Here is a 20,650-nt window from a genome sequence, read left to right as displayed (position 1 = left end):
AAAATAGCCTTATCTTCACGTTTGGTCCTGAGAAGAGAAGAGAGATGGAAGGGATAAGCCATATTGCACTCCCTGTTCTGGGAATTGTGGCAGTCTCCGTCGTAACCTTCTATGCCGTTAGCTTTGCCGAGATCAGAGAGGTTCGTCGTTACTTATGAAACAACTCCTTGATTTGTTTGAGTCAAGATAGAGAGCTCATTAAGCAAATCGTGTTGTCGTTATGCTTTTCTTATGTGGGCATTATATAAGTGTGAATTGTGCAGAAATCGTTTAAAGATGTGTATGACTCAGAGAACAAAGACGGAGCAGGGTTCAAGAATTCTTTAAGTTCGAGGGAGCGAAGATCAAGAAGAGAAGCAAATAAAAAACGTCCTAAATCTTGATTGCAAATGTCTAGAGAGCAGAGACCAAAATATATCGTAGTCAATATGATACTTTTGTTATTTTGTTTTTCTGGGTTTCCAATCAATATACATGATCAAATCTGGAACATCTATGCCTTGTCCTAATGTCACTGATGTAGCTGCGTATGGTCATGTGGCTAACTGTTTCTGCATCTTTGGTTTGCTCAGATATTGGTTCTTCTTGTGAGAAGTCCCATTCTTGTCTATTATTTTCTGAGTGATGACTTCACCAACGCACGATATGATTCTGCTCCAAAAACTCAAACTGAGACTTAAATTGAGGTTTGTTAGCCACTCTCTCCTTCAAACCCCGCACGAAATATGGCAAGGCATCTCTTTTTTTTAATTTGATCATACTTAAAAAATTTAGTCGACGGTAGAGTCAGTCATGTGAAAGAGCTCGAGTAAAATAGGAACTAGTAAAGCTGGAACCTTTATTATGCATATATATTGAATTGTGCAAAGCTAGTGACAAACAATTCAAGGAAAGATGACAGAATGTAAGAAAAATCTTTTTCATCAACATCATTTAGAGACTCTGCTTCTTATTTCTTTTGCTGAGCCTTTAGTTCTGCTACTTTCTTTTCCGTTTCCTTCAATGCTTTCCCGTAGATGGAAATCAGCTGGAAAATGATCAAACCCCAAGGAGGAAGAAGAAGAAGCAGAGTGTGTTAAGAAACTAGTCACAAGATTTAGCAGTAAAAAAAAAAAGCCATATACTGTGTCAAATATTGGCGATTTTCATTACCTCGTCGATCTCTTCAGGTGAGATAATGAGTGGTGGAGACATCATAATGCTATCACCTGAAACACGGACTAACATCCCTCTCTTTTGGCACTCGGCTCCAAAGTATGCGCCAACACCTGTGAACATCAATTGAAAATTGTGTAGAGATTTAGTATGGTAATGAGTTTAAAAGAAGAGACTTTTTGTTTGGTCGTGTGAGAGATTTTACCCCATTCTGGTGGAAATGGCTCGTTCGGAGATTTATTGTCTACAAACTCAGTCCCAAGAATCAATCCTGTTCCTCTTATCTAGCAACCATCCCAAATGCCCTTAGTCAAATACTTCTAAGAGATAATAACTGGTAAGTAAAGACCAAGAGAAATAGTACCTCTCCAATAATAGGACTACTAGAGGCAAAAGCTTTAAGACCATCTTGAAACCTTGGGGAAACTTTGGCGACATGCTCTGGTATGTTCCTCTCCCTGTAATATGAATATGAACGTCAAAAAAGTGCACCAAGAATTGAGAGAAACTTAATCAGCTGTGTGACAGGTTCGGAGTTTATGGCAAATTCCAATCCAAATAAAAACTGGCTCACTTTTGCACAAACGAGCAAAGTGACAAACTTACTTGTATATCTTTAATGCTTCAATTGCTACGGCACATGAAACTGGATGACCAGAATAAGTAAACCCATGCGAGAAAGCACCTGATATATAAAAAAAGTTTTAAACCCGCATCTAAGATCAGAACGTTGGATTACTACCATGGAGAACATTTATTAGTTTACAAAAATACCTAGCTTGTTGCTTTGGGAATAGATGACATCTGCCACTTCTTGACTCATAAGAATGGCTCCAATCGGCATATATGCTGAAGAGAGTGCCTGCATTTTTAAATAACATTTACAACATGTCAGTGAATTTGGCCAACAGAGAGAAAGGTTACTATTCAACATGCAAAATCTCACCTTAGCTAAGGACACAAGATGTGGCTTGATGTTGTATTTGTCACAGCCAAACATTGTCCCGAGCCTTCCAAATGCACATATCACCTTAGGCCAAACAAAATGGAAAAAGGATAATGATATATATTCTTCTTTATCGATTTTGAGGTCATGGTCCTATGTGAGGACTGATAGTTTCATAGGCACATACCTCATCAGCAATGAACAAGATATCATATTTCTTAACAACAGCTTGGATCTGCAGAGCATAGAATGAGAAATTAAAATGGCAAAAACATCTAACCACTAAACCACATAATCATTCTAGTGGTACTTAATACCAAGAAAGTTTCAGAAAATGACCTTTTCAAAGTATGTAGCAGGTGGAGGTATCACACCCCCAGCACCCATAACTGGTTCAGCTATAAAAGCACCAATCTAGTAAGAAAACAATTCTGTTAGCTTGAGATACCAACATCATCTTTACCGCATAACGACCGAAATTTTCATAAGTAACTATAGATTGTTTACAGTTTCTGGCCCCTCTTTGATGATAAGATCCTCTAAATTTTTGGCTAATCTGGTTGAGAATTCCTCTTCTGATTCACCTGCACAAACAATTCCAAGGTTAAACTAAAAATTATACTTTGCTTTTTTTTTTTTTTGAACTAAAAATTATACTTTGCTTTTAAAATGGAAGGGAGAATCACTCATACCTGGAAGATGGAAACGCCAATAATGAGGGCAATCTGTGTGCAGCACAAATGGTGCAGGTAAATCAAAATTTTGGTGTAGCGCTGGAAGGCTGGAACAACAGATAAATTTTGTTTAGGGATTTAAAAAGAATCTTTACCACAGCTAAAAAGAATATCTGAGGAACAGTATTATATATATATCCTACCCGGACAAACTTGCTGATATAAGAGTGGAGCCATGGTACCTGAAATCGTAACACCACACTTATAAACACTTAAGATCTTATAAAAACAGACAAACGAGAAATGACAAGCAAATATCTTTTCTCACGATTTCTTTCTAGCGATAAATTTTTTCTTCTCGGGCCTTCCAAGTGCGTTATTGTAATACCAAACAAGCTTTACCTGCATTATACATACAATAGATTCAGAAACAGCTCTTATAGGCCAACAGGTTTGGAAATAGGAGATCAAGGTACAACGTATAGTTATAGAAACCTGAGTATCGTTGGCCTCTGATCCACTGTTTGTAAAAAATGCTTTGGCCATTTTGTTGGCCGTGAACATGTCTAAAAGATCCTTAGCAAGGTCCTGTTTTGGCAGGAAAAACAGCACAGTGATCAAATTCAATTTGATTGGGATCAAGTCTACTGCCCTGAGTCTTAACAGGGCAAAGAAATTAGCAGCAGACTGTAGAAAAACATTGTAATAATGACACTGAAAGGAAAAGTCTGAGTACCAGAGAAGGTTTAGTAGTACGGTTCCAAAAGGAGTGATAAAATGGCAAGATCTTCAACTGCTCAACAGCTGCAGAAACAAGCCGTTCCTCATTTCCTCCTGCAAAATTTTGAGTATCAATAACATAATGGTAACAGTAGCACAAATGTCCAGGTATGTATAAAGAGAAACATCAACACATGTATAGTAGCACAAGGATGAGTATACCTAAGGCAGTACACCATAGACCAGCGAGAGAATCAAGATACTTTTTACCATTGTCATCATACACATAACTTCCCTGTACGAAAATTAAGAGGAATGTCACTCTTAGATAACTGTTTGAATCAACATTAGCATAGTATAGCGATGATGACATAGTGATATGTACCTCAGACTTGGCAATGATCAAGGGATCTACATCAGCACTCTGCCATCCAGCAGTAAAAGGTGCAAGCATATCATGTCCCTTAGACCTGCCCTTAAGAAAAACATTTCCTCTATTCATGTCTCATCGAACCTAAGAAACCTTTAGTTTCAACACTCAAGCATCATAAAAATCACTCACCCAGCTACGTTTTGCTTCTCAGGTGATGCCTCAGTAGTGAAGATCCTCCTAGAAGTAGAGTTCCCAGACATGCATGTTGTTGCATACCTACTGTGCAAATTAACCTGCAATGAGAAAGGCAAGATATTTTATTTGCATTGATGTTTAAAAGCCATGAATCACATCACTCACTATACAAAAACATCATTCACCACAAGAAAACTTGTTTCACTTTATAAAATAATAATATTTGAAAACTTTATTCCTTGATTGCTGGAGAATCCCAAAAAGTATATACTATACACACAAAAAGATACGACCTTTTCATCTTGATCCAGGTCAATTTGATGTTTCGAGAATAAAAATCAACTTTTTTTTACTACCCTCAAGTTTTTTGGAATTTCAATCCTGATCTACTAACCGCAACTAAGAAGATAAGAGTTCATGATCAAATGACGAAAAACGGAAACACGACAAAATCGAATTGGTGAAGAACGAGTTAAGAAGTTGAAGAACCTGAGTGGTACGAGCCAAGCGTCGGAGGCTGTTGATCACAACCATTTTTTTCTGGGGAAGAAGATTGAAGGAGAGAGTGAACAATCTGAAAAATCCTGGAGAGCTGAGATTGGTTTAGAACAGAGGAGGGTGGCGTTATGAATCAATAAAAATATCTTTTTTAATTATCTCTTTGAGTTCCATTTGATTTTGATAAGTGACGTGTCAATGAGTCATTTTGTTACTATGATATTTTGATTTTATTTTATACAAATCAATTTAGATGCTCCTCATTTAGCCAAATTCCTTACTATATCAAAATTCAAAATTGTACCAACTAGGCCAACTAGAAAAAAACAAAAAAAAATTATAAGTTTGATTACATATTTCATTTTAGTGTAAACATATTGTTTAGTTATCTCTAACAGAAGTACTAAGAGAAAATATATTTATGTATATCTATATTTCAATGGAGATAAAATTTTGAAAACATTAATTTAAACAACAAGAACATAATGATCACATTACAAGATAGGGGTATCTATGCACAAATCAACTTAACAATTAATAACAATTAATTAGGCTAAGTAACTTAGTTTTAAACTTTTAACTCATCCTTATTTACCACCATTTTCACCACCACAATAGTTGATCTAGTTCTTGAAAATAAATAATTGGACTACCTAGAGAAATAGTCCTAAACTGTAAAACATTACAAAATAGTCAGAATGTCACATCATATAATAGATGGACAACACATCACATAAGATAAATATTTTTTTGGCTTCATCGAAATATGAAATATCAGGGTACAATAAAGAGAACATTTAATTATTTGAAAACTTACTACTATACATAAATGCATGCATTAATTAAAAAGGAAGAAGAGAATTTAAAACTCAATACTCCAATTTAATAAACTGCTTGCCGTTTTAAGAGTCAATAAACGCTGATAAATTACGCAATAAAGCACGCGTACGGCGTGCAATCTAATCCATCATTCAATCAAAGGCGTATCTGACTGAGGAAGAAGAGGGAAACGAAACGATAATTAAAAAATAAAAATCCAATTTTTAATTAATAAAGCAAGTCAATCAATTTCCCTATCTATCTATCTGTAAAATTTTGTCACACACATAGCTTAGCTAGCTAGAGAGAGAGAGAGAGAGAGCAAAAAAGGAATGGACTTTTTTGTAGAGAGAGAAAAAGTGAGCGAGACAGACGCTCACTGAGACTGGAAGATCAAGAAGACGACGACACTCACTAGTGACCGACCACACTCTCTAAAGATCCGATCTTTACATCGCCGACGGTAGAGTTTTTGACTTTTGCCTTATTTCTCGATGTTGTTGTCTCTTCGTGTCTCAATTTGCCAAAGCTCGGGCTTTTGTTAGTGTTCATCACTAAATTCTAGGATCCTAACATTAAAATTTCCATTTTGTTGTTGTATCTGTGTGGTTTTAGTACTCTGTCCTGCAATCAAAGTTTTAACATTTAAAACCAAAAAAATAGAAAGGAGAAAGCTTTTTACTTCAATGATTGAATAATTCAGTCGCTAAATGCACGACCTTGCAGGTTGTTGATACAATGGGTGCTTCAGGGAGATGGATTAAAGCATTGGTTGGTTTTACGAAATCTAATAAGTCTAAGTCCTCGAAGAAGGATGCAAATGTGAGTTAGTTTATACTAATTTGATTACAAGAGTATCTCTTTTTTCTCTTAATTATATGCCAATGTTGTTGGTTCATGTCTGTATTTGCATTATATGCTTGTTTGTTTAACTGATGAAGGGGAAGGTGGCGTCCAAGAGTAGGTTTGGGAGAAAGAATTCAATTGATTTCGATTTTGAGAAGTTTCAAGATGGATTTGAAGATTCCAATACGCGTAGTGTGATGGATACCGGAGTCTCTACATCAACTTCACTACAATCATACGGGGGACCAGCTTATGAGGAACAAAGTAGGGAACATCAAGCTGCAACGCGTATCCAAACAGCTTATCGGGGATTTCTGGTATCAATTCACTTTATGGAGTTGATCCTATTTTTCTTTTCTTATGGTCTTCTTCATCGCATGCTTTACTTATGGTTTACTATTGATATATATTATGTCCTAAAGTGCTTATTACAGACCTATGTATGCTTTAATACTAATGATGATATTCATGCTTGGTTATTAATGGTTTATATAATGTCTATGTACCATTGACTGGACTGAATAAAAGATTATACATTTCTTAGGCTAGAAGGGCTTTACGAGCGTTGAAGGGATTGGTTAGACTTCAAGCACTTGTTAGAGGACATGCTGTGAGAAAACAAGCTGCTGTAACTCTTCGATGCATGCAAGCGTTGGTAAGAGTTCAGGCTCGTGTACGCGCAAGACGTGTTCGTCTGGCCTTGGAATTGGAAAGTGAAACGGGTCAGCAGACACTTCAGCAACAGCTAGCTGATGAAGCCCGAGTTCGAGAAATAGAGGTGATGGTCACTTGTCTCAGTTATTTTACAGAATTAGTATTTGTTTATTTTGTGGTGAACCTTAAATTTCTCTAGAAAATTACAGTCGTGCTGACTATTTGTTATTATCTCTCAGGAAGGTTGGTGCGATAGCATTGGATCTGTTGAACAAATCCAAGCGAAGCTGCTAAAGAGGCAGGAAGCTGCAGCTAAGCGTGAGAGGGCTATGGCATATGCTTTGACTCATCAGGTTACTCACAACTACTATTCTAGTTGAGAAGTAATTGTTGAATTTGTTCATAGCTTTCCTTGAATTGTCAATCTGGTTTTCACTGGGTTCTCTTCCTTAGTACCAAGCCTTGACCAAGCACTATGACTTGCAAAACTGAAGCTGCCTACTTAAGTGTTCCTTTGTATGATTTTCTTAACTTTCTTCTGCTAAGTGTTTTTGTCTGGTTTTCTTAACTCTCTACTGCAAAGTGTTCTTTTTTCTTCTGGACCTTTTTGTTTTTCTTTCCGAATTAAAGTGTATCTATTTATCTATGCGACTGGCTTCATCCCAGCCCCATTAATAGTGTCCACTGATGTAGTTTCTTTGTGAATGTAAATGATTTTTCTCTTACATAGAATTGCTCTCTTGTAGTGGCAGGCAGGAACTCGGCAGTTATCTGCTCACAGTGGCTTTCAACCTGACAAAAACAACTGGGGATGGAACTGGTTGGAAAGATGGATGGCTGTTCGTCCATGGGAGAACCGGTTTCTTGACAGTAACCTCAGGGATGATGCGAAATTAGGTGAAAACAGTATGGATCAGTCTGAGAATGTGCATAAAACACAGATGAAAAGTGCAAGCAAGATTCCAAACACTTCAAATCTTGTATCCGGTGTTTCAAGTCAGATGACTGGCCCATGTCTGTCGGATGGTAATTCTTCTTCTCCTGGAATATCTTCAAGCATTCCAGTGGTATCCAGGGCTAAGACAAAGTCTGCTAAAGACGATCTTGCTGTAGAAGTTAGCTCAAGGCCTGGAGCTGGTCCTAGATCGCACAGCAATCCAAAAGAAAGATCAAGGGAGCCAATTAGATCTTCAAAGGAACGATTATCTCTGCCAAATAATGGTCAGATTTCTTTCTATATATATGCTTAGGAAACAATTCTGTTTCTTATTTCCAATTTTAGAATTGAGACTTGAGAGGATAGTCTATCAACTGTTGCTAGTGATAAAAGAATCAGTTTGCACTGGTTATAAAAGTGGAAACCACAATTTTGATATTATGATAGCTAAGTTTTTAGTAGAACCCACAAATCTGATCTAATGTGTCAGTAGAGAGCATGACCAAGCCTCAAATAAATCTGTTTGTTCCCATTGTCCTTCCAAGTCTGAATTGTGAATATTCTTGAACAGGAAAATATTTAGGATCTCAGCCAGCTAAAGCCAACCGAGCTGGAAAACTCATGCCAACCTCTCATAAAGTAGTTGAGGAAAAATCTGCCCAAAACCAGGGAAGACGTAACTCCGACCCAATAAAACAGAGGCTTGCATAGCTTTGTTAAGTGTGTAGCCTGAGAACTGTCAGCCCAATTCCCTCAACCATCGTTCTGTACATACACAGCTTCGGGTGAACGGATAGGAAACGGGAGAAACAGAACACAATGGTTTCCAGATGAGAGAGTTGCTTGGTTTATCGATCAATCAAGAAGAGAAAGATGCTGTATTGGCGTCTCTCTCTTGCCTTCATTGTTGTTGTTATTTATTATATTAGCCATCCTTTTCTTCTTGTCCATGGTTCTCTGGAGTGATTTTGGATTTCTTATATGGATCGGTAAGTAGTGGTATACTGGTATTACTTACGTTATATGATCTCTCTCAAGGTGTACATTTGTCAATCTTTTGCAGTTTTTGCTGGGAGTGCAGACCATGGCAATCCCTATGTGATTATATAGTTCGTTGCCTTGTATACGTTTAAAATGTTACCAATAATAGTTTTTGAGTGAACAGTTTTATAGACATATAAGTGCAGCGTTGAAATTAGAATTGCCAAAACGAAAATATAAGTTGAAGAAGAATACTGAATTTACATGAATGGTTTTTCTGGCAGAATCAAAAAGCGAGGACATTTCGGATTTTATGAGTTTACAAGAAGCACCCATCAATGAAGCTCAAATCCATAAAAGAAACTAGTCCTACTCTAACACTGAGAAATGACTACAAACTTCGCACAAATTCCAGTGACTCAGATTCAAATCTCAGTCCTCAAAAGTTCCAGCAACAGAGCCAGAACCCATTGATTTTGAGCCTCTTCAAGAATTGGGAAGGCGTTTTGTAGAAGATCAGAGCCTTTACAGAAATACAATCGATGTATCTACTTGATGTTAGAACCGGGTTGGGAGTTTGTCCCAAGACCTCCGGGGGAAAACACCGGAAGCTGGTTTGAGGTTGAACTCCTTCTGAATCTTGCATCACGATGAACTGTTGATACCAATCTGTCTTGTACCTCTCTTATCGACCCCCTTCCACTTCTCGGGGTATCTCTAGTCGGAATATTAATCAATGGGCCTCCATAGAAGATAGAATCACCTGTATATGTCAATCTTCGCTCGGCTTGGAGCAGAGGAAGAGGATCCCTTAGTGCTGTCGACCCAGAAGAAGAATCTTGAGGTGGAAGAATGGGTCTCTGATTCTGAAAGTTGGCTGTTTGTGAGCTCGGATTTAACAATCTGTTGCGGACCTCAGATGTTGTCGTTACAGGAGCTGATACATATCTCCCGGCTTCTGGATCCCAAACAACTGATGTCTTTCTCACATCCCTCAGATGAGAAGTTGCAGGAGCAGAGAGAAATAGTGGATCAGCGTCGTTTCCTCTGTGCAGCACCTTATCATCAAATGTCGAGTGCATGTGCTGGGTTGTTGCGGTGAAGCGATGGCCAACTACTGTAGGATTCTGAGGGAGCGGAGCAAGTGTGACAGACTCGTGAATATGGCTTGGACTGCTGAGATTGCTCATACCATGGCTGCCTGTGTCATACTCATCCCGGCTACCTTGGCTTGGAGCAAACGAGTTTCTAGAAAGAGAGGACCTTAGATCATTGTTCTGTATCTCTTTACTAGCAGCCATATTTGCATCTGTGCTTACACTACTGATGATACTAGGCGTGCCAATAGAACTACGTTCATTATCAGGTAAATGGCGATTATCTATTGGTCTTAGGACAGATGACGAAGCTCTGGCTCTGGCAGCTGCCTTTGCAGCTTCATTTGGATCCAACTTTGCAAGCTTCCATGCATTACGTTTGACAGGTCTTTTCAGAGCTTTGGTGCCTCTCTCTGATCCAGGTGCATCTGGGTCTACGGTCGATGGTACCATGCGAGGGTCTAAATGAGGAATGACTTCATCCTACATAGAGATAATGAGTAAAACTGGCAAGTTGATACCTGAACATAATCTCAGATTAAGTAGCACATGTATGCCAACAATTAATGCATTTTGGGGAAAGCTTCGTCTTTCAAGTTCATACTAGGGATTGATCCTATGGATAACTAGACATTCAAATGCATATGAATTACATAACACAACTACTGCAACCGAAATTCTAGTGAGTTTCACAAGAGATTAGACATGCGATGAAACAAGAATAGCTGGATGTTTTGGAAAAGATATAGTTACCTGATTATCAAACACTCTAGGTGGAGTGCACCAGACCCCCTTGTATGGTAGACCAAGAGAACTTCCACCACTAAAGCCGGTTGTGGCAGACCCGGTGGGAGAATAGAGCACATTCTGAATTTCTTCGTCAACAGATGCTCCATCTGGCGCCTCGCTCATGGCTCTCATTGCCACAACATACTCATATGTTGTAATTCCCTGCCAGTATTAAACAGGATAAGTTCACAAATGTATAAACAAAGTTATAAACAAAGTTACTGACATAAGTTATATACAATAGTTAGAGCTTCTTAAATTAAGCAACGATTCAGGGAAAATATTTCAGATGGGCATAATTCGGTCTGATAGAGGTGACATTAAGATATAAACAAAAATAATCCAAGTTCAACCTCACCACTATGAAGAGCATTGATCTTTTGTGCTAGTCACTTCTATCTTTTTAAAAAAGCCTAAGCACAATATCTTACTGTAAGAAATTCTGAGTGTTATGAGTGACTGATATCAGAAGTAGCTTCGTTCCCACTGACCTTTTTAATGAGGAGCATGTGGAAAAAGAGAAGTTCACCCAGTGGAAAACATGCCAGAATGGAAACAACAGTGCAAAGACCCTACATAATTTGCAGATATACCATTAGGAACATTGAAGACAGGAGCTAACCTCAAAGCAATGGCATAACACCAAGAATACTTACAACAACCGCCGCGAAAGGTGCACGAGAGAAACTGTTTCCAAGTCTATTGACAATTTCAGTTTCCATGCTCTTCTTATTAACAAATACACGCACTATAACTGCAATTCCAATTGCTGCTTCAATAACAAGCTGACGTGGGAATAAGCGTAACCTGTTAGTGGTTAAGTGAGAAATAAGTATAAGAAATAACACATAGGTATATACATACCCAGAGAAGACTGGCACTCATCAGAGAGACAAAAGTCATGTAGTTTTTACGGCCGACGCAATTGTTAAGCCACTGCAGCAATTATCACAACTATGTCATCGACTTGAACCCATCAAAATCCAGCCAAATGTTCAGAAAGGAGGAACTGATTGCAAGAAAACATTTGAAACATCAGAAACTTCACCTTGCAATGGTGGTCGAAACCATCAACACATTTATCACAACTCCGACAATGCTTGCTGAACTTGCGTACCTGTGAAACATACACACTTCAGAACAAAAATGCATACACATCTAACTTAAAAATAAAGAAAAATTCTTCCCCTAGAGACTTTCTAAAGTAATTTAGTATTACCTACTTCTCATAACATCATCAAGTTTTATATTAGAGAGCATACATGTACACAAGACATAAACAACAACGGGGAATTGATAAAGCTTTGTGAAGCTTGGAACCATGTTTCTATACCTCAGAATTGCACAATGTGCAAAACAGAGCCTCTTCAATGTTTCCTTGTTCTTCAGCCGTCTCTTCCTTTCTACGACAGTCTTCAAGAACAAACACAAAACAGAAGATAGCCAGAGGATTATAGCAAGATCTTCTACGAACAGGTTCCACTCTTTCAACATCTCCTACAGAACCTTTAACACTAGAGTTTGCAGCAAAGTTAGAACTTCTGCTGACAACAGAAGGAGAAGCCTGCAAATGACTCCCAGTTTCATCAAAATCCCTGGATAAGGCACGACCCATGTCATCCCCATCCATGGCTGTATCAAATATTGACATGATTCTCGGATCCGCAGGATTGATTGCAGTACACCGAACATACAAAACGAAAACAAGAATAGCCTACAACACACATTATACATGACATTAACCTCTCAAACATTCATAAAGCATCCATTTTTAATATACAGCATTTGTGAACAAGCATTAAAACATACCACAGGAGAGTAAACACCGATCAAAACGTATTCCCAAATACGACCTCCAACAAAAGGAGCGAAGAAAGCATAGTAAGCGACCACCAACAAACAAAACACAGTAATCGCAATCACCTGAGAGAAATTACAATACACAGAACCCAATTGAAACCAGAGCCATTGGTAAATTATTCAATTCACCAGATTCTAGAAACCAATCAAGAAAAATTGAATCTTTAATTGATTTTTTACCTGAAGTGTGTGAGCAGGAAGTTGCCAACCGTGTTTCCTCACCATACCTTTCTTCTCCAGTAGCAAGAAACAAACAATAAGCCAATATAAAAACCCTAGTTTTCTGACAACGTCTCCGTCACGTTGCCGTCGCCACCGCTTGAAGCGATCAAGTGAAGAAGAGAGTGTTGCTCGGGGAGAAAGGAAAGGGGACTTGAGAAGAAGATTTGGTCTCTCTTTTACAGTCTTACTGTGTTTAGTTTAGTCAAGTAATTAAAGTCGAAATGAATTGACCTGACTTTTCTTTTAAACATATTTATAGTTTTTTTTTATGGCAAATTATATGTATAAATTAAAACCATGTCGGAAATAGAAAATTTATGATTATTTTAATGAGTCAGTTTTTCATATCTTATTAAGCTAATATGGAAAGAAAAATTAGGAAAGAAAAATTTGACCATCAAAGGTTAAAAAAACATTTCTTTATGAGTTTATGAAAATAAAAAAATTACATAAACATGTCATATACTAATTTGTCATAGTCCCAATTCAAACATGATAGTTTGTGAATCATAGTCCCAATTCAAACATGATATAGTAAAACCTCTATAAATTAATAATGTTGGAACCATGAAAATCTATTAATTTATAAAGATATTAATTTATAGATAAATTACTAATTATTAATTTATAGAGAGATTTTCTTAATTTAGAAAGTTTTTTCAAAAAAAAATTAAAAACAATTTAAAAATAAGATTTAATCATGATTATTATGTATTGAAAGAGAATGCTAACAATTTTTGATATAGTAAAATATTAGTTATATTCTAACAAAAACTGATGTGTCTATATATACATATATTTTGAAAATTTTACCTAATTTATAATATCGATGGGACCATATATTTATAAAGGATTTTCAAAAAATTATTATGTTATTATTTTATCGAAATGTGTCTAAAATTACACATATCCTAAGTTGGAACCGGAGAAAATTTTATTAATTTATAGAAATTATTAATTTATCGAGTATTAATTTATAGAGGTTTTACTGTAGTTTGTCACTTATATAGCAAACATGTTTAAATATAATAAAAAAGAAACACAAACTAAACTAGTTTAAAAATCGTAATCGTATAGTGGACCAAACCGGACCAAACCAATTTTAAAAGCCTAATAAGTCTATAGACGATGCACCTGTCTAGACGTCTAGTAGTAGTAGTCTAGTAGTAATCTCATGATGCCATTATTCACGCTTCCTCTAATTTTTTCTTTTTGGTTCTTTTGATCCCCCGAGAAGTTGGCACGCGCAACGCGTGTAAAAAGTTTTCGAACACAAATATGGGTTAATTAATTAATTAATTAAAAAAAATGGAGTAGAGAGATATTAATTTAATATTACACCAAAAACAATAATGCAAGACAGAGAGAAGAAGGAAGAAAGAAAGAAAACCCTAGAAAACCAAAGACGAACCCCGTGGATCTTCCGCCCACTCGCTTCCTCAGATCGCGTGAACACCACTCACCAAAATTTCTTCTCTTTTCTTCTCCTTTCTCTCTAATCTCCCCTTTTCGCAGATCGATACGCCAACTCGCACCTGATTGGCGCGTGTGTTCTTCTTCTTCTTCCTCGATTCTTCATCTTCTTCTTCATCCTCTCGATTACAGAAAGAGAGGGCCTTTTTCTCAGTTTCTGTTCTCGATTCGTCTTTGTTTCGCATATCTTCTGTTTCGTACGAGGTAATTATAAAAAAGTTTCGTTTTTTAATTTTTTTTGGTTATATAGTGAAACCCACACGAAATGATGGGTTATACAGTGTTTTGATCAGCTTCTCTCTTCTTTGTTTGAATCAGTTTTTTTGGAAATGGATTTTGAGAATTCGTTTATGTTATGATATACCCACTTAGAATTTAGCTGCAAGTTCGTTTTTTTCCTGCAATTGTAAGGAGAAATGTGTACACTTTATCGATTTATCATCCTTGAAAAGGTGGAATTTTGATGGATTCTCTGATTGTATTGTTATCTTCTCGTGTGTTGTTGATATTTGTACTAATGCATTGATATTGTTGATTAAAACATTTGCAGTTGTTTGAGAAATTTGGAAAAGTCTTGTCATGGATATAGATCTTCGACTACATTCAGGTGACCTTTGCAAAGGGGATGATGAGGATAGGGGACTTGATAATGTGTTGCAGAATGAGCACAAGCTTCATGATGCTGATGAAGAAGATATGGATATTGGCAAGATTGAGGATGTTAGTGTAGAGGTACATACTGATGATAGTGTTGGCATGGGTGTTCCAACGGGGGATTTGGTTGAGTACACTGAGGGTATGAATCTTGAACCTCTCAATGGTATGGAGTTTGAGTCACATGGTGAAGCGTATTCATTTTACCAGGAGTATTCTCGAGCTATTGGGTTCAACACTGCCATACAGAACAGTCGTCGGTCGAAAACTACTAGAGAGTTTATCGATGCAAAGTTTGCTTGCTCTAGGTATGGTACCAAAAGAGAATATGACAAATCCTTCAATCGGCCACGAGCTAGGCAAAGCAAGCAAGACCCAGAGAATATGGCTGGTCGGAGAACATGTGCAAAAACTGACTGTAAAGCTAGTATGCATGTTAAGAGAAGGCCGGATGGGAAATGGGTAATTCACAGCTTTGTGAGAGAGCACAATCATGAGCTTTTACCTGCACAAGCTGTGAGTGAGCAGACTAGAAAGATATATGCTGCCATGGCTAAGCAGTTTGCTGAATACAAAACTGTTATCAGCCTGAAAAGTGATTCGAAAAGTTCTTTTGAAAAAGGTCGGAATATATCAGTGGAAACAGGGGATTTTAAAATCCTGCTTGACTTCTTGTCACGGATGCAAACTGTGAATTCAAACTTGTTTTATGCGGTAGATCTGGGCGATGATCAACGAGTGAAGAATGTATTTTGGGTAGATGCAAAGAGCAGACATAACTATGGCAGTTTTTGCGATGTTGTTTCTCTAGACACCACCTACGTGAGAAACAAGTACAAGATGCCACTTGCTATTTTTGTTGGAGTGAACCAGCACTACCAATATATGGTCCTTGGGTGTGCCTTAATATCCGATGAGAGTGCAGCAACATTTTCTTGGTTGATGGAGACCTGGCTGAGAGCGATGGGGGGAGAAGCTCCAAAGGTTTTGATCACTGAGCTAGACATTGTAATGAACTCCATTGTTCCCGAAATCTTCCCCAATACACGACATTGCCTGTTTCTTTGGCATGTATTTATGAAGGTTTCTGAGAATCTTGGTCAAGTTATTAAGCAACATGATAATTTTATGCCTAAGTTTGAGAAATGCATCTATAAATCATGTAAAGAGGAAGACTTTGCGAGAAGATGGTGGAAGAATCTTGCTAGGTTCGGCCTCAAAGATGATCAGTGGATGCATTCTTTATATGAAGACCGTAAGAAATGGGCACCGACCTACATGACTGATGTTCTTTTGGCAGGGATGTCTACATCTCAAAGAGCTGAGAGTATTAATGCTTTCTTTGACAAGTACATGCATAAGAAGACTAGTGTACCAGAATTTTTGAAACTATATGAAACAATTTTGCAAGATAGATGTGAAGAAGAAGCCAAAGCTGATTCTGAAATGTGGAACAAACAGCCAACATTGAAGTCTCCATCTCCATTTGAAAAAAGTGTTTCTGAAGTCTATACTCCTGCAGTATTCAAAAAGTTCCAAATTGAAGTTTTAGGTGCAATTGCATGTAGTCCCAGGGAGGAGTCCCGAGATGCCACAGGCTCTACTTTTAGAGTTCAGGATTTTGAAACCAATCAGGACTTCGTGGTAACATGGAACCAAACAAAGGATGAAGTCTCCTGCATCTGTCGGTTATTTGAGTATAAAGGCTATCTCTGCAGACACACTCTTAATGTTCTTCAGTGTTGTCATCTTTCGTCCATCCCCCGGCAGTACATATTAAATCGGTGGACAAAAGATGCAAAAAGCCCGCATTTTTCAGGAGAACCTCAGCAGTTGCAGACTAGGCTGCTGCGGTATAATGATTTGTGTCAACGAGCCTTAAAGCTGAATGAAGAGGCATCCGTCTCTCAAGAGAGTTACAATATTGCATTTGTTGCTATTGAAGGAGCTTTAGGAAACTGTGCTGGTATTAATACTTCTGGCAAAAGTCTTCCAGATGTGGTCACGTCCCCAACTCAAGGTCTGATTTCTGTCGAGGAGGAAAACCAGAGCAGAAATGCAGGCAAGACGAGCAAGAAAAAGAATCCAACTAAGAAAAGAAAAGTAATTTCTCGTTTATCATCTCTCTATACAGACAGCCTAAGGACTTTGTTGGCTATGCATTTTTATGCTTTGCAAGTCTGATGATCTCAAATACTAACTTCAGGTGAACCCAGAGCCGGAGGTTATGCCAGTTGCACCGCCAGAAAGCTTGCAGCAGATGGTATGTCTTTGTTGATATGTCATAGCAAGGCTCTTTGAAACTCAAGTCGCCTTAGTATATAATATCTGAATTTTGTAATCGCAGGATAAGCTGAGCCCAAGGACAGTCGGCATAGAAAGCTATTATGGAACACAGCAGAGCGTACAAGGAATGGTAATTAAGCACACAACATAATTGCATGTTATTTTTTTTATAGATTTGAGATTTATGTATGCAGTATGTTCGGATATGTGTTTTTACAGGTCCAGCTGAACTTAATGGCACCAACTCGCGATAATTTCTATGGGAATCACCAACAAACAATTCAAGGATTGGTATGAAATCGACCATGACATGTGTGTAAACGTAGCTTCTGCTGTTTTTCTTTCATTAACTTTGGATAAAAAAATCCCGGCTGGTTTTCTGTAGCGACAGTTGAACTCGATAGCACCAACCTACGACAGTTATTACGGTGCTCAGCAAGGCATCCATGGACAGGTACACCTACCTATCTCAATGTTTTAATTAGCATTGTCAATCTTTTAACAAGACTGTCAAAGAAGTTAAAAAGTCAATTAATGTTCTTTCCAGGGAGTAGATTTCTTCAGGCCTCCCAACTTTCCTTACGATATCCGGGTAAATATTCCAGTTGTAATAAAAGATTTCTCTATTTTATTTCGTGTTTGTATCATTTCGTCATCTTTTGTTCATGCTCACTATTGTGCAGGATGATCCTAATGTGAGGACTACACAGTTGCATGAGGACGCGTCTAGACACTCGTAGAGTCAGACTGTGGGTGAAAGATTCAAACAGCGGAGAACAAAAGCCAACAACAAGCACTAGAACACGATCAGGTTCGGAACAGGGCATGAATGAGTCAAAAGCTCTGTTTTATCTTCTCAAGTGTTAGATAGGATGTTATTGTTTTGCTTATAATCCCAGAGAGATTCAATTCTGTTAATATTGTTTGTATGATCATTGACTGTTCGATTTAAGAGGGGAAGAAAACAGTGTTACGAGGATATTCTCTACTCGTACACTCTTGTTAATTCTTTTGATTAAGTTCTCTTAAATTTTACAAACGAAGTGATAAGATATATCTTGAGCCCAAAGCGACCTGTAAAACTCAAACCTGTTGTTTTTAACATTGTTGAACCTTATAATCCCCCAATCAAAACAATTATTAATCTCAATTAAAAGCTAAATATTCCAAATCACACGGCCAAACTTAGATTTTGGAACAACCATTCACCTGAGTGCAGTTTGAAGTCGATGAACACTAGAAACAAAACTGAGCCAAGAAAAGTCGGTTTCTTGGAGAGAAAGGCACCTTCATTGAGACTACGAGGAAATGTTACGTGTCCATTGCTTACAGACTGTGTTACTGTGTTGGATGACCGATACGTCCGCCTACTAAGGTTTTGTTTGAAGCCAAGTCGTCTACCTTATAGGAAAATTTTACATCAGTCCGCTAAGTTATAATTGTTTCCATATATACTTGTGAAGATTAAAATCATCTTAGCTCTTTTGTGTTTACTAATGTGAACTGAACAGAGACAATATTAGAAGATGTGTTTACTATTAGTCTATTAGTCATATGACCAAAGACAAGATGTGAGATTTTCGGAATCGCGGAATATGAGTTTAAAACATATCCATGGAACTTGTAAGAATGCTCGTCAAATGTTGAGTTTTCGAAGTCATATTGAGAATATTATGTTTTTTCCATATTAACTTCTCGCATTGGGAATATTTTTTGCTTTGGTTCTTGAGTAAATTATCTAGAAGAAGAATCTTATATCATATAGTTCACTATAACAATATAATGATACCGTTTAAAACAAGTGTCACAACTTGTAACTAAAAAGGAGAAGGATGATGTAGTTCCTATTATACATATCACAACGTTAGAATCAGATTATCGTTTTCTTTGAAATTTCTCGTTAGTTTCCTCTTCGGTCGTCTCCTTCATTCAAAAGTCATGCACCTACCCCGTCAATTAATTTGTGTCCACTTAATATATACTACGCAAATCATATACTTGTCAATTATGAAGACACTAGTGGTAAGTAATCTTTCTTTAGTTTTATCATTACGTTTCATTTAAAGAATCATTATCTTTAGCCAAAGGGTTAAGAAAAGTACAGTATCAATATAATACGTACTTGGTACTTCATAGGACAAATCTTGAAATTTCCAACGAAATAACAGAGACACTTTTCTTTACATCATATATATATATATATATATATGGTTACCTTTAACTATTATTTTTAGCTGCAAGTTCTTGAATCTAAGAATCGTATGTGTAATTACAATCATACACATAAATTTATTATTCCTTAATAATCGGTTAATCGTTTTCGCATGATTATAAACAGTCTATGTCTAGACTTCCAATATGTTATGGGTTGAACAAAACTTTCTGTGTAGTCATATTTTATTTACGTCGATATTTAAATATGATACACAAGTCATATAGTAGTGTATAACATAATGTCATGTAATCATTATTATTATTATCGATTTATCGTACGGCAGTCGTTATAAAATTCATACCATATAATACGGCTACTACGTTACACTAAGCATATTAAGTATCTATCTAGTGTGCTATATAAAACGGCTACTATACTAAAGCACTAAGCACTATTAAGAAGGCAAGAGGCAACGTGATTATGAATATCTTAACGTTTCGTTTTGGAGAAAATATGCCGTCAGCTTTGTGACGATTATGTAAAGTGAGGGACTTATTAAGTATTTAATAAAAGACTACACTCACACAGAGACACAGTTAAATGGGCCAAATTCGTCAACTTGTTGGGAAAGTAGTAGCCAATACCAAACTAAACTCTAGTTTATTGGTAAAACTCAACTAATTGTGAGGTCAAGTATTATTATTTTTACATTTTGTTTCTTTTCACTTCGTGATATTATCGAATCAAATTAAAACCATAAAGATTAAGAAACATACGTAAGACCATGATTAATGGCAACCTCTTAGGTGGTTCTTAAGTATTGAACAAATTAAAATTAAATGTTTAATGTGTGTAATTTGTAAGAAACGTCTTTTAGCTAAGAGAAAATATTAGCACTAAGAGACGGACAGGTGTCAGTGTCTGACTGGTCAAAGAAGAAAAAAAAGAAACAACACACAAACCTCTCATTTTGGACACGTGTCAGTGTTTTCAAATGATTATGAACCTGAAAACTTAACCTAAATCAATCGTCCATATTATGTTTGGTTATACATCTGGATATTAAAAATTATGAACACGTATTTTTAATTATTCATAATTTAATTTAAAATATTCAGAAAAGACTTAATCATATACATGTTGACAAAAAAAGACTTAATCATATACATAAAATATGTTTATACTTTATAACAATTTAAAATCTTCCCATTGTACCTCACATGAGGATAATTTATTACTTTAAAAATAAAACTTGATTAAAAGTTGTAAATACAAAACAAAATTCTGTATTATGAAATATTTAATAAATTTGTAAA

The 20,650-nt window shown here is 36.8% G+C and overlaps 5 protein-coding genes across 6 annotated transcripts; 3 read left to right on the top strand and 2 right to left on the bottom strand.

Annotated features, from left to right (window-relative positions):
- The first annotated feature begins 7 nt into the window (after positions 1-7).
- LOC17892664 lies at positions 8-610 on the top strand. Its single transcript, XM_006300050.2, has 2 exons — positions 8-140; positions 264-610. Exons 1-2 carry the CDS (start codon positions 45-47, stop codon positions 381-383), a joined length of 216 nt encoding a protein of 71 aa, XP_006300112.1. The 5' UTR covers positions 8-44; the 3' UTR covers positions 384-610.
- Positions 611-809: 199 nt separating this feature from the next.
- LOC17893100 (gamma-aminobutyrate transaminase POP2, mitochondrial) lies at positions 810-4,685 on the bottom strand. Its single transcript, XM_023785320.1, has 19 exons — positions 4,553-4,685; positions 4,058-4,161; positions 3,881-3,965; positions 3,718-3,790; positions 3,512-3,609; positions 3,271-3,363; positions 3,104-3,177; positions 2,979-3,017; positions 2,794-2,882; positions 2,609-2,685; positions 2,441-2,515; positions 2,289-2,336; positions 2,102-2,185; positions 1,930-2,017; positions 1,762-1,840; positions 1,520-1,613; positions 1,361-1,439; positions 1,153-1,268; positions 810-1,027 (listed from the first exon to the last, which is right to left on the bottom strand). The coding sequence occupies exons 1-19, from the start codon at positions 4,595-4,597 to the stop codon at positions 950-952; spliced, it is 1,518 nt and encodes a 505-aa protein (XP_023641088.1). The 5' UTR covers positions 4,598-4,685; the 3' UTR covers positions 810-949.
- A 982-nt stretch (positions 4,686-5,667) lies between these two features.
- Positions 5,668-8,922, top strand: LOC17890611 (protein IQ-DOMAIN 1). Its single transcript, XM_006297690.2, has 7 exons — positions 5,668-5,843; positions 6,107-6,202; positions 6,322-6,543; positions 6,771-7,004; positions 7,120-7,233; positions 7,627-8,101; positions 8,389-8,922. The coding sequence occupies exons 2-7, from the start codon at positions 6,119-6,121 to the stop codon at positions 8,526-8,528; spliced, it is 1,269 nt and encodes a 422-aa protein (XP_006297752.1). The 5' UTR covers positions 5,668-5,843; positions 6,107-6,118; the 3' UTR covers positions 8,529-8,922.
- A 96-nt stretch (positions 8,923-9,018) lies between these two features.
- LOC17891342 (probable protein S-acyltransferase 20) lies at positions 9,019-12,958 on the bottom strand. The gene is made up of 9 exons (XM_023785455.1): positions 12,725-12,958; positions 12,494-12,607; positions 12,018-12,398; positions 11,733-11,801; positions 11,549-11,620; positions 11,341-11,469; positions 11,176-11,256; positions 10,649-10,846; positions 9,019-10,378 (listed from the first exon to the last, which is right to left on the bottom strand). Exons 1-9 carry the CDS (start codon positions 12,767-12,769, stop codon positions 9,347-9,349), a joined length of 2,121 nt encoding a protein of 706 aa, XP_023641223.1. The 5' UTR covers positions 12,770-12,958; the 3' UTR covers positions 9,019-9,346.
- A 1,167-nt stretch (positions 12,959-14,125) lies between these two features.
- LOC17892104 (protein FAR-RED ELONGATED HYPOCOTYL 3) lies at positions 14,126-18,233 on the top strand. Of its 2 annotated transcripts, none has more exons than XM_023785855.1 (8): positions 14,126-14,443; positions 14,790-16,996; positions 17,100-17,156; positions 17,241-17,309; positions 17,399-17,470; positions 17,571-17,633; positions 17,727-17,771; positions 17,863-18,233. In XM_023785855.1, exons 2-8 carry the CDS (start codon positions 14,819-14,821, stop codon positions 17,917-17,919), a joined length of 2,541 nt encoding a protein of 846 aa, XP_023641623.1. In that variant the 5' UTR covers positions 14,126-14,443; positions 14,790-14,818; the 3' UTR covers positions 17,920-18,233. The 2 variants fall into 2 exon arrangements, with proteins under 2 accessions (XP_023641623.1, XP_023641622.1); XM_023785854.1 differs by having other exon boundaries at positions 17,565-17,633.
- Positions 18,234-20,650: the final 2,417 nt, after the last annotated feature.

The sequence above is a fragment of the Capsella rubella genome, unplaced genomic scaffold (genome assembly GCF_000375325.1).
Source record: "Capsella rubella cultivar Monte Gargano unplaced genomic scaffold, Caprub1_0 scaffold_3, whole genome shotgun sequence".
NCBI classification, from domain to species: domain Eukaryota; kingdom Viridiplantae; phylum Streptophyta; class Magnoliopsida; order Brassicales; family Brassicaceae; genus Capsella; species Capsella rubella.
The sequence above is the reverse complement of the archived record's forward strand: the minus strand, read 5'-3'. Positions and strand labels throughout refer to the sequence as shown.